We start from the raw sequence: 12,621 nt of genomic DNA on the forward strand, positions 1-12,621 counted from the left end.
AAAAAAAAAAAAAAAAACAAAAAAAAAAAAACAAAACAAAACAAAAAACAAAACAAAACAAAAAAACACCATTTTCTCCCTTATGGGGGAAAACAGAAAAAGAAGGTAAGAAACAAAAAGGATTACAAGAATGGCTCCTAGAGAAGAAGCAGCATTCAAGATTGAATATGTACACATGGGCAGTCTAGGTGACGATGTTTTGAATGGCTTGACCTGATGAACCAAGTCTAAAAACCTTTTTTTCCCTTATATTTTGAAAAATCATGTGTTGGAGAGAAGGGGTGAGGTCTATAGAACAATTGTATTTGTTTCATTTTTTTTTTCTTCTTCTTAAACTAATATATACTATCTGTTATTTTGTTTCATTTTTTGAAATGGTCCATGAAGCAACTTTTGCAATGCCATTAGCAAATTTCTATGTTTGTTATTGCAATGCCATATACCTTTTTCATAAATGATTTATTGAAATGCCAATTAATATGAATTCACATTATATTTTTTCATTAACAATCTAAACGAAACACTGATTTTATAATTTGCACATTAATGTAACTATCTTTCAATATAAATGCCATAAAACAGTATGCTACAAGCACATGATTGGATCAAACCTGGCCTGAGAAGAGTAATCATCCAATACCAACCGAGGTATCCTCCTCCTAGTACCCTGTGTATAAAGAAGTGCAATCTGTCAATGGGTTAGTATATCCGATAGTAATTATGCCATCCATCGGAAGTGCCAGTTTTTAATCTTAATAATAAAATACTCCGTAACATATTGACTGTGTGTCTACATGTGAGATAACTTGCAAGAGACCTCACCGCCTTTCAAGAAGCAGAAACAAAGAAGTTCGGTCCACATTTGAAGGATTATCAGAATACCAAGAATGTTTCATCCTGTGCCATTCTCATGTTGAAAGGCAACTTCTGGAGCCTACTAAAACAATTATCTTAGAAGGAGCCTGATAAATTTCAATACTATTTCCAAAACACTGTTGCCAAGGCGTTGTCATTCTATGGATTAGTATGATGGATGAAGAATCTTCAAGAATAAATCCTTCCAATAGATCTGTCTTCAAGGAAAAAATAATAAAAAGGAAATTTTAAAATCTGTTTCACATTAGTATAGGATAAAAGATAATGCTCAATGCAGTAAGGTTTCAAACAGAATACTACAATGCTCAACACCCAATTGGTCAACAAATGTATGCCAAGCTTGAAAGAGCACTGAAAAATCTTTAACTATGGTCTCCAACTCCTTATGGGCTACACAATTTATTTATTTTTTTTAACTTTTTGGAGGGGGTATATCAATTCCGCAAAATTCTAATAACTAGCCAGCCTCAAGAATCAAATCTCAATAAGTTAGAAACATAAAATTTTGCTTAAAAATAAAGTTAGTTGACAAAAAGGGCCAATATGAATGGGATGTGGAGAGTATAATAAAGAAACTAGGTGGCACATTAGTGTATAAATAGACATAAATCGTGTTTGAGAATCCAGTTGTGTCTGTATATCCTGACTGGACACTGAAGCAAAAACCAGGACTAGCTGAAACCAGTCAAAACCAGGAAGAAAGGTTACCAAGAAAAATGGGAAGAGCTGGACCGACTGCAGTTCCAAAGTTTATGTCCTTGGGACTTTGAACCTCCGTGCTCATCTCTACCTGAATGAGTGTTTGACACAACCTCAGACAATTACAAGGGACATCCTGCAAGTTAACATACTAATGAAATGGTCGATTATAGGTAGGTTCTTTCTGGTGAAGCTTCAGTTCTGGCAATATCTTATATAGAAACTTCCATAGGTGATTCTCACAAGTCATATTTGTAAATTACTAAAGGGGAAAGAAATTAGTTTTTTTTTTTTTTATTATTTTTTTTTTAAGTGAAAGTGATCGATGAACAAAAGAAAGAAGGTTGAAAAGATATTCAAGTTTCTAAAGAGTTAAGAAGGCTCTTTAGTAAGCAAGAACACAGGTTTGTCTTAGTTTAATGAACCAAGAATATACTATGGTACTTGTGTTGCTAAAGAGTTACCATAGTTGATGAGAGGTATCCTGAGCAGAGAGAAAGGTTCCCCACTCCCTCCAACCCCAAATTGCAGGATTTAATTTCATCCTTTAGCACTGAACTGGCACACCCTCTTTTCACATAGTATTCTTCAATGGTTCTTGTTACCAAAAGTTCTGACATGAACATTCACCATCTTCAAAGTGGTGGAAACGGTAGGCATCTCTTACAATAATGGCTCGATTTGCAACCTTAGACACACACTTAATCCAGTTGTGGCAATCATTACAGACACGAAGGTTCTTCATCACACATAGCGGAATTGTATCTGGCAAGTTTAGAAGGCCAAATGCAATAGCCAACTTCTCACTGTGTACAAATGCAGTTGCGTCCTTCTGTTCCAGCTCCAAATCATTCCAAAGGTTGTGACAGTCTTGTATATAACCAACTGCAGCTGCACGTTTATTCAGTTCCTCTACAAATGTATGAATCTCATCTGCTAGAGGATGTAGTCGATCACCAACGAAAAATGCATGAATCTTGTTTTTAACTTCAATCCAACTGCGACCAGGCTCTTTCCTGACACCCATGTCTTTCATTAGCTGCCTTGTGCAATTTCGATGATCCCATCTCCCAACAACTGCATACAAGTTTGATAGAAGAACATAAGTTGCTGAATCTTTAGGCTCCAATTCTAAGAGATGGTTGCCAGCAAATTCTCCAATTTCAATATTTTTGTGAACTGTGCAAGCACTCAGCAAGGTCCTCCAAACCATTGCATCAGGTGCAATGGGCATAGTCTCCACAAATTCTCTTGCACGCTGCAATTGACCAGCCCGTCCTAAAATATCAACAACACAAGCATAATGCTCTGGTCTTGGTACTAAATCATGATCTTCACTCATAGCCTTGAAGTAGCTAAGCCCCTCGTCCACCAGCCTTACATGGCTGCAGGCTGACAAAACACCAACATAGGTGACATAGTTTGGTATCACCCCTGCATTTTTCATTTCTTCAAAGAGATCTAATGCTTCATTGCCAAGACCGTGTTGTGAATAGCCAGTAATCATGGCATTCCATGAAACTTGATTTCTGCAAGGCATTTCTAGGAACTCTCTCCTGGCATCACTGAGATTTCCGCATTTTGCATACATTGTGATCAACACATTGGAAGCTTCTGTTTCTGAGTCATAACCAGTTTTTATCATCCTAGCATGAATTTGCTTTCCTTGTTTAATATTTGTTGTATTAGCAGCTGCACTAACAGCAGACCCATATGTATACATGTTAGCTTCTACTCCAGAATGATTCATTCTAGAGAAAACTCTTAATGCTTCCTCACAGTATCCACTCTGGGCAAATCCTGATACCAACCCATTCCATGAAATATTATCTTTTGAATCAATCTTGTTAAATGCCACATATGCATCATGCACTTTACCACATCTAGCATATAGGCAAACAAGTGCATTGCCAATTGACAGATCTGATGCATAGCCAAAGATGATTGATTGAGCATGCACTTGTCTCCCTTGATTGAGTGCTTGAATTCCAGCACATGCAGTGATTGCACTTGCAAATCCTATATTGTCTGATTGAATATGGTGGTCCTGCATTTGATGAAAAAGTCGTATTGCTTCAACAAATAGGTCATGCTGAGTATATCCAGCAATCATAGATGTCCAGGAGACGACATCTTCCTCATTGAGACGTCTGAAAATTTTCTGGGCTGCATCTAATTTACCATGCTTAGCATACATGTCGATAAGCACACTACAAACATAAACATTTGGCTGAAAACCAGTCTTTATGACTTGACTATGTATTTGCTCACCGAGATCCAGATCACCCACAGATGTACAAGTTCTCAATATACTAGGGTAAGTGTATTGATTAGGTTGCAGTCCTTCACTCTGCATCTGGGCAAAAAGCCGACACGATTCATTCAAATCCCCCTTCTGCCCATAAGCCACTAGCATAACATTCCACAAAACTATGTTTTCCATCTGGGTTGTTAGGAAAAAATCACGGGCTGTTTTTATATCAGAACATTTGACATAAAGGTCTAGTATAGATCCTTCAATAATTATATCTGAACATAAGCCTGCCTTTGTTGCATATGCATGCAGTTGCCTTCCCTTCTGAAGATCCCCTGATGATGCACAAGCATTCAAGAGGCTCGAGATTGTAACACAATCAGACTTTATAGAATCAATTTGCATTTTATCAAACAATTTGAGAGCCCTCTCACTGAATCCTTGCATGGAGAAGCCTGATATTAGTGTGTTATAAGACACTCTGTCCCTAAGCTTCATTTCAGAAAATATTTGCTCCGCAGATAGCAAGGCCCCACAGCGTGAATATAATGCTACAAGAGCATTGCCCACATATACATCCGATAAATATCCCCACTTTAAGATTATAGAATGGAACTGTTCTCCCAGCTCAAGTAACAGCAACTTGGTGGTGGCACTTAAAACACTAGAAAAGGCATATGGAGTAGGAATAACTCCTGATTTACGCATATCCTTATAGAGAAAAATAGCATCTTTTTCATGCCCGTTCTGACAGAAACCAGACGTCATGGCAACCCATGATGCGCTGTCCCTTGAATGCAGATCCTCAAAGACTTTTTTAGCAGAATCTACCGACCCATTCTTAGAGTACAAATCAATCAAGTAATTACAGACATTGCAACTCCCGGCAAAACCATAATGCACAATCATGGCATGAATCTGTTCAATGACATGAAAATGAGATGCAATCTCAGCACCACCACAAGCTCCCAGAACAGTGGTGAATGTACTCCCATCTGGGCGGACATTTTCATTCATCATTCGTGAGAACATATGAAAGATCCTAACATCATTCTGAAACCCAGATATCAACTTATTCCACTCAGAAACATTTTTACTCCTAGAAGGCGTGTCATTGAGAACTTGTAATGAACCAGCCAAATCCTCATTACCAACATAAGAATTGATAAGGGGGGTTCCAATTGTCTCATCTGTTTTCAATATTTTGCCTTGGAGTTCTTTAGCTTCTGAGATAGACCCACTTCTCGTATAACTATCTAGTGAACTTAGACAATATCTCTGATTAGAAAACCCATTGTCTTTTCTCACGCAAGGAACAGAGCTACGCGAATTATTGCCTTCACTTTCTTCGTACGGAAAATCATCAATAAATGGGGAAATTGCACTTGCAGAACTAGTAAAAGGAGCTAACTTCACTAACCTGATTGATTTCAAACAAGTAGAATGCAAGGTTTCCTGTTACAATTCCCGAAAACAAAAATCAGAACGCAAATAAATGAATACACACTGGGGAAATCAACATACAAAAGCGCTTACCTTGAGGCAATTTGCAGAGGGCTTGAGAAGGGAATGTATGAAACCATCAAGAATCCTATTTAGCATAATAAACAACCAATCTTTTTCAATATTTTGATTAAATACACAATTTTTGAATCTTTCTGTCTCTCCTACCCCCTGCCCCTCAACTACAGAAACTCAGAAAGAATGAAAGAATAATGGTTCAATTGAAAAGGAAACAGAAAATAATGGGGTTTAGAAGTGGTTTTGGGTTAAATCAATTTCTAAGTCGAATCAATCGATAAATCGAGTGGCACTGCTAAGCCCAAAATGGAAAGCACGTATAGAGCAAATGATGCTGTGGCCACCTTGCAAGGTGGATCTCAAGGTGGACTTGGGTCCAAAATTACGTCGTTTTTGTCTTTATTTTTTTTTAAAATTAGTAAGCATATTGCTGAATATAGAGTTGTCAAAAAATGTGTGAATGTAGAGGTTTCAAAGTGTGAATGTAGAGTATAGAAATCGTGAATGTAGATTTATGATTGTGTGAATGTAGAGTTGTCCATAAATGTGTGAATGTGGAGGTTTCAAATTGTGAATATGGAGTATAGAAATCGTGAATGTAGAGTTATGCATGTGTGAATCTGTAATAGAGTTAAGAAGTTCTAGCAACTTGTAGCCCTGTAATGTATGAATGTGGAGTTCTCAAGTTGTGAATGTGGAGTATAGGACCTGTGAATATAGAGTTTTGAATGTGTGAATGTGAAGTTTACAAATTGTGAATATAGAGTATAGTGTATGTGAATGTAGAGTATAGTTACTAAACATATAATCCTGTAATGTGTGAATGTGGAGTTTACAAATTGTGAATGTAGGGTATAGTGTATGTGAATGTAGACCCAGGTCCACCTTGCAAGGTGGACCTGGGTCCACGGCATAACAACCCAAAAGTATATTATTTTGTACTGAAAGTACATTATCTTTTTACTATAAATACATTATTTTAGGGTACATTATTTTTGTACTGAAGGTACATTATTTGATATATACTATCAAATAATGTACCTACAATACAAAAATAATGTACCTTCAGTATAAAAATAATGTACTTTTTTTTGTCCATAGTCCATGCAATAATTTGCCATTGCCATGGATCAGGGTTCATATCCTTGATACAAAATTATGTATTTTCATTTAATACATTTTGTGCATAGTTTATGTACATTTGGTCGGGTATGTTGTAATGAGTCGGGAGAGTCAGCTAAAAAGCCATCCTCTCGCAATAAATACGGGTATTTATAGGGAATGTGGAGTGGAACATGTTTTGTGTCTTCGGCATGATGTCCACGTGTACGTCATGCACCAAGATATCTGATATCGTGTTGTAGCTGTACACGCGGCATGAGATCCCTGCAGCGGAGGGGAAGATGGTTTAGAAGTCCAAGGCTTTGAGCTCGGATCGACCTTGTGCCCGGGAATGTAAGGTGAGGTTTATAATGTAACGTTCTTTATTGTCGAGAAATCCGATCAAGAAAGGATGAAGTCGGTCTATTTGATCCAACCATCATGTTCAATCTAAGACCGTATGTATTGGCCCAAGAGATATCCCCTAGGAAAATAATTTTCGTTGACCACAGAGAATCACATATATATAATTTTTTAGAGAATTGATAAGAGTATATTTGGTCATATTTTTACCCCATATTTAAATCCATTTCTACCACTAAATATTAATATTATATTCTTAATAATATTGAATTTCTTCATTGTGATAAATAATTATTATTTGACCAAAGATGATGAAGATTTGATAATTGAGCATAATATTAATATTTTATAGTGGCATTTATAATCTTGTTTTGTATGTGTATATTTAATTGCACCAAGTAGGTGGAAGACATGACTTGGTGGAATGATGTGATGAGTGGGAAGCAAAAGACAAATGAAAGAAGGCAAAAAGAGGCATAAAACATGGAGCCAAAAGCAAAAAGAGAAAGGGGAAGATCCTGCAGAAATTCTGGAGGAGGACAATAGGCGTCTGTCTGTGTCCTGAAACAGACGCCTATTGTCCATTTTCACACTGCCCAGATTTTTGGACTTTCGCCGCGGCGAAAATCGTTGACCATGCGCGAGAATTCTGCAGTCCAAATTCCAATTTTGCCCCTGCCTTTGCCCAACTATAAATACCCCTCATTTCTCCATTCTTCAATATCCAATTTTCAGATTAGATTAGTCCCTTCCCCTCTTCTCTTTTCCTTTTCTTCTCCTTAAAAATGTAGACCTCCAAGTGAGGCTTGTTTAGTAGTGTAGGAGTAGATTAGGATTTATTTTGTAATAAGAAGAGGGATGATACAAGGTTATGAGCTTCAACCGATGGATCGAGGGGAATTTCTTCCCTTTCTTTCCTTAATTTACCTTGAGCTAACCTTGTATCAAGATGCTTGTTCTAAATTTATTTATATTTGGATTTTGGATTATGTTCATGTCTAGATTGTTGTTTGTTCTTTATTTATTATGATTTGTTAGTTTAGCTTCTATGAGTTGTTGTGTGCAAGACTTGTTATTAAAAGTGTGTGATTAATGGATCCAATTGCATGCTTGTTTGTTGTTGTGTCACGGTGAGAATCGGGCATGGCTAGAACACTCTTGCCACACCTATTGATTTATACAATGCGAGAGCTTGATAAATTATAGGGGGATTTCTCGGCTAATCTTCGGTTCCTTCACTGGCGAGAGCGGGTTGGAATTTAGAAGTTAGCCAAAACGGTTCCTTCACGGGTGACAACGTGTTGGAATCTAGAGGTTAGTTTAGGCTACCTCCTCACAACTTGTAGGATTAACTTGGGTTTGGGCATGTTGATTTGCTTAGGATCTTTAAGACGAGCCTCGCTTGTAGACTACGAGAGTAGATAACTTGCGGTTTGGCACACTCGGGTAGATCACGAGAGTGGCACCGGGGACTTTAGTGCATTTCCTCCATTCACAAGGGATAAAACTTCTTTTCTACATTTGTTTGACACATGATAGATATTGACCCGATCCATATCCTTACATATGTTGCATCTAATATATCTCTCTTCATTTGTTGTTTTTTTATTTTTGTTATTTAGTTTTGTTTGCTATAACCATGTTATGACCGAACTAGCTTCACAAGAATCAATCCGAGTTAGTGCTTGACCAACCATTCCCTGTGGATCGATAACCCCGGAATACTCCGGGTATTTGCGTGTACCTAAAAGCTACAACCAAGAATGACTCCAAGCGAGAGAGCTCCAGTCCGGCGGACTGATTTTCAACAGAAATCAGTTCGCCGGAACGACTATAGTTGTCGCCGAAACCAGAGCATGTGTTTTTTTTTTTTGATTTTTTTCTATAATAATAATAAAGATTATTAGTTTATATATTTTTATATTTTAAATAAAATAATAAAAATATATAATTATACATTTATACTTATTTTTCGGAAAATGAACCAAACACACAAAGATAATTTTTCAGAATGCAACTAAACACTAAAAATGAAACTATTTTTCAAAAAACATTTTTAAGAAGTCATTTTCGTGCTTTCCAAAAACATCATAAAACAAAAAATCGAATTAGCTAAAAAAAAATTAAAAAATAAAAGAGGTAAAGCCGTGAAGGGTAAACCGTAAAAGGTAAAATACGCAACTGACGTACTATACAAAAATAATATACCGTACTCTCTACATAGTAGAGTAGAGTGTATTTCCCGTCATATCTCTCTCTCCTTCTCTCGGGTAGTGAGATTTCTTAATTTCCAGTCTACCTCTATACCCGGTGCCGGCCAACATTGACAATTCACATACCCGTCGCCCTAGCTGGTAAGATCTTGTCATCGCTTCTAAGTTTTTACTGATTCGAGTGATTTTGATTTTCTTTAAATCTTTTTTTTTTTAATTTATTTTTTCCGCCTACATCGAAATGTCAAATTGTTATTTCAGATTCGGTCAATAATCGATACTATTGGCAGAAATCTACGACAACCTTAACGGGTTTGCAATTAAGGTGAAGTCTATTGATGGGTTCCAGGGTGGAGAAGAAGATATCATAATAATATCAACTGTGAGATTTAATAGTAGTGGCTCCATTGGTTTTATTAGAAGTTTGCAAAGAACTAATGTTGCTCTGACCAGGGCACAGTATGTGTTTTCTTCTGATCTTTCTAATTTGAAACTAACAGTCCTTAAAGTGTCTAATAACTATTTCTTCTATTTCTTCTAGGCACTGTTTGTGGATCTTGGGAAATGAAAGGACACTATTTGATAGCAATTCAGTTTGGAAAGGATTAGTTCTAGATGCAAAGGATCGTCAGCGCCTCTTCTCTGCTGATGAAGACAGTGGTCTGTCGAAAACTATTTTAGATGTCATGAAAGAACTGGATCAACTTGATGATTTGCTCAATGCAGATAGTACTGTGTTCAAAAGTCAAAGATGGAAGGTAAACAGATTTGATTGCTTGATCCTATTGTTGCCAAACGTGTGGTCTCAACGATGTCAAATTTGACTGCTTTAGCATTTGTTTGTCATTACATTCAACATATCCACTCTGCCTAATTGTTGTAAGGCAAATTTGTCTTTTTGGGTAAATTAGAGGGGGATGTTGGGAGTTGACCTTTAATGTGTTTCTTACACTTAATGCTTCAACTATATATGTGGTGTTTGAATCGAATGAGTTAGACGATACTTTGAATTGCTATGTTTTTAATTTTTATCTTAATGCAATCACCTTTTTTTTTTTTTAATAATTTCTTTTCCATTTTTCATCTAGTCTAGAGTCCTACATTGAAAACATAAGAGAGAACATATGGGTTTATAAGGTCATGGATTACACTAGTCATTTGAGTGGTTTTAGTCTTTTAGTTTGGTTTGGCCCATGTGCAATATAGCCTAGTTGTGTGACCTTGGCGCAATTTTAGATTATAACTCATCTATCCGGTGTTTATCTTTTCGATTTTAGTATGCTCCCTAATTGTCTAAGGTTAGTAGGTACTAATGCCATTTTGGATATTATTTATATTTTCCTTTCCTTGTGTTGTTAGGTTCTTTTAAATGACAATTTCAAAAGATCATTTAAAAACATGGTGACATCTAGCATGAAAATGGCAGTGCTTAATCTTTTAATTAAGCTTGCTGGTGGATGGAGACCTAAGAGAAAAGGTGTGGATTTGGTGTGTGAAACTTCATCACAGATTGTGAAGCAGTTTAAGGTTGAAGGGTACTATATAGTCTGCACCATTGACATTCAGAAGGAGACGAAATACACACAAGTGTTGAGGGCTTGGGATTTATTGTCTCTTGATGGGGCTCGAAAATTATTGAAACGTCTTGATGGCATGTTTGCTAGGTATACTGATGATTTTATCAATTTGTGCAAGCAGAAGTGCCTAGATGGGTATGTTGGTTTCTACATATCCTATCATACCTGCAATGAGAATTCTCGTTGGGAATTATAGTATTACATTCTACATTGTTTAAAGATATGACAACTCTTCTAAATTGCTTTTATTTTTTGCCCAGGGACTTGGAAGTTCCAAAATCTTGGTCAGCTTCTTTAGATCTTGTAAGGTTCAAGAATCGTGGTGAAAGATTGGCTGACAGCTCAAATGACTGTGTGGTGGATGGTGAAGAATGAGGGTGAGCGCAATAAAGCGAAGGCGAATAACAAGTCCAAGAAACGCAAGGGAAAAGGTGGCCGCGGGAGGTGATGCTTCCTTGCTTGGTTGCGTTGGAACCATTTTAATTCCCTTCCATGTGTAAAACCCTTCCCTTTTGTTGCATCGCATGCTACTTTGGGGATTATATTTTTTCATAATTACATAAAGAATAATCAGTCCCTTTTTTTTAAACCTTTATTTGATGAATTTGATGAAAGTTGGGGTCAATCGGGCATCAACCTTAACGATGACCTAGAATATACAGAACTGATCACATTACGGGGTGTATAATGCATTGTGCATCCTGGTGCACGGTATAACGATCCGTGATTATTATTAGTATATTAACCAACTCTCAATCAAGTTGGTATATTTATTAGAATACTTGATCACCTAAAAAACAAGTCGTACTTCTTTAAAACTAATCTAATGCATCACTTACTACTATAGGAACAAATGTTAAACATAAAGCACACTAACGAACTACATACCACTAGAATCTCGAGCAAAGCTTCCACACTTAGCCACATCAAAACCCCTTTTTGTAGCACATGCTCACATTTGGCTTAGCCCATCCTTCTTACAATGACAAATTATACTATGGATCATGTATATCATAGTTTAAAAATAACTTTAAGATTATGTATCTGTTGTTGACACATTTTGTACTTGCAGTTAACAATTTTTGTACCTGTAGGCTGTAGTTATCATATTATGTTTCAGCAATTATCAAGTTATGTGTTTACATATATAGAAATTGTTAACTACAGGTACAAAATGTGTTAATTGAAGATATTTTGTATCAGGGTTCACAAATGCAATATGAACCCTGGTTCATGGTATAACAATTGAATTGGGATACCATGGATCAGGGTCTACCTTGCATTGTAGACCTTGGTTCAAAAATAATCTTCAGATTTTGTATCTATAATTGGCACGCTCTGTACATATAGTTGACAATTTCTGTACCTATAACTATCATACTATGTGTAAATAATTGTCAAGTTATTTGTTTACATGTATAGAAACTGTTAACTATAGGTATAGAATATGTTAATTTGAAATACATAATTTTTTTTATCAGGGTTCACAATGCAATATGAATCTTGGTCGGTGGTACAGGGAATTGTAAGGAGGTCCAAAATCGTCATTTAAATGGGCCTAAGTTAATTGATCAGATTTTTTTGTAGGCCCATGTGGAAGAAATTTAATTAGACTTCCATTTATAACCCTGGTTCAGAACGTTAGCCAGCCGGGATCCGTTTAAAGTATTTGTAACGCATGGATACATCCATCCAGAAGCACAGGGCGTACAAAGACTTCCATGCACGGCACTACGTGTCAGGCTCTGATTGGAAGGTTTCAGAAAGGTTGACTTCTCTTCGTCGTTGTAGCCAATCACGCTCGCTGTTTCGCCTTATTTCGAATCCACAATTTAAGCACAGGCTGAACCCTCACCACTCTCCCCTCCTACCCCTCCGCTCTGGCGCAGTCTCTGTCTCTCTGCTCCTTTTCCTGAACGATTTTCAGTGAGTTCTTCATCTTCTTCTTCGATTGTTATTTTCTCCTCTGTGGTAAAAATCTAATCTTTCCCCCCCCCCCCCCCCCCCCTTTTTTTTT

At 36.8% G+C, this 12,621-nt stretch overlaps 3 protein-coding genes across 9 annotated transcripts in view; 2 read left to right on the forward strand and 1 right to left on the reverse strand.

Annotated features, from left to right (window-relative positions):
• LOC116025218 (pentatricopeptide repeat-containing protein At4g13650) overlaps positions 1 to 5,553 on the reverse strand; it is a 7,063-nt gene extending 1,510 nt beyond the window's left edge. Inside the window, exons 1-5 of one of the 6 annotated variants that reach the window (XM_031266403.1) lie at positions 5,366 to 5,553; positions 2,040 to 5,284; positions 1,585 to 1,666; positions 823 to 1,069; positions 612 to 688 (exon numbers count right to left, since the gene is read on the reverse strand). In XM_031266403.1, the coding sequence (XP_031122263.1) occupies positions 2,177 to 5,284; positions 5,366 to 5,431 (3,174 nt within the window). In that variant the 5' untranslated portion in view covers positions 5,432 to 5,553 and the 3' untranslated portion in view covers positions 612 to 688; positions 823 to 1,069; positions 1,585 to 1,666; positions 2,040 to 2,176. Of the gene's footprint in view, positions 1 to 611; positions 689 to 817; positions 1,074 to 1,584; positions 1,712 to 2,039; positions 5,285 to 5,365 lie in introns of all 6 variants that reach the window. The other 5 variants (XM_031266395.1, XM_031266381.1, XM_031266374.1 and 2 more) reach the window with 5 other exon arrangements.
• Positions 5,554 to 5,656: 103 nt separating this feature from the next.
• Positions 5,657 to 11,169, forward strand: LOC116012470. Its single transcript, XM_031252013.1, has 5 exons — positions 5,657 to 5,702; positions 9,318 to 9,486; positions 9,569 to 9,785; positions 10,387 to 10,739; positions 10,865 to 11,169. The coding sequence occupies exons 1-5, from the start codon at positions 5,657 to 5,659 to the stop codon at positions 10,977 to 10,979; spliced, it is 900 nt and encodes a 299-aa protein (XP_031107873.1). The 3' UTR covers positions 10,980 to 11,169.
• A 1,133-nt stretch (positions 11,170 to 12,302) lies between these two features.
• The window catches only part of LOC116029477 (protein TRIGALACTOSYLDIACYLGLYCEROL 2, chloroplastic), a 5,723-nt gene continuing 5,404 nt past the window's right edge, over positions 12,303 to 12,621 (forward strand). Inside the window, exon 1 of one of the 2 annotated variants that reach the window (XM_031271532.1) lies at positions 12,303 to 12,575. The gene's annotated coding sequence lies outside the window, so the exon portion shown is untranslated. The remainder of the gene's footprint in view (positions 12,576 to 12,621) is intronic. The other variant, XM_031271524.1, reaches the window with a different exon arrangement.

The sequence above is a fragment of the Ipomoea triloba genome, chromosome 1 (genome assembly GCF_003576645.1).
Source record: "Ipomoea triloba cultivar NCNSP0323 chromosome 1, ASM357664v1".
Taxonomy (NCBI): Eukaryota; Viridiplantae; Streptophyta; class Magnoliopsida; order Solanales; family Convolvulaceae; genus Ipomoea; species Ipomoea triloba.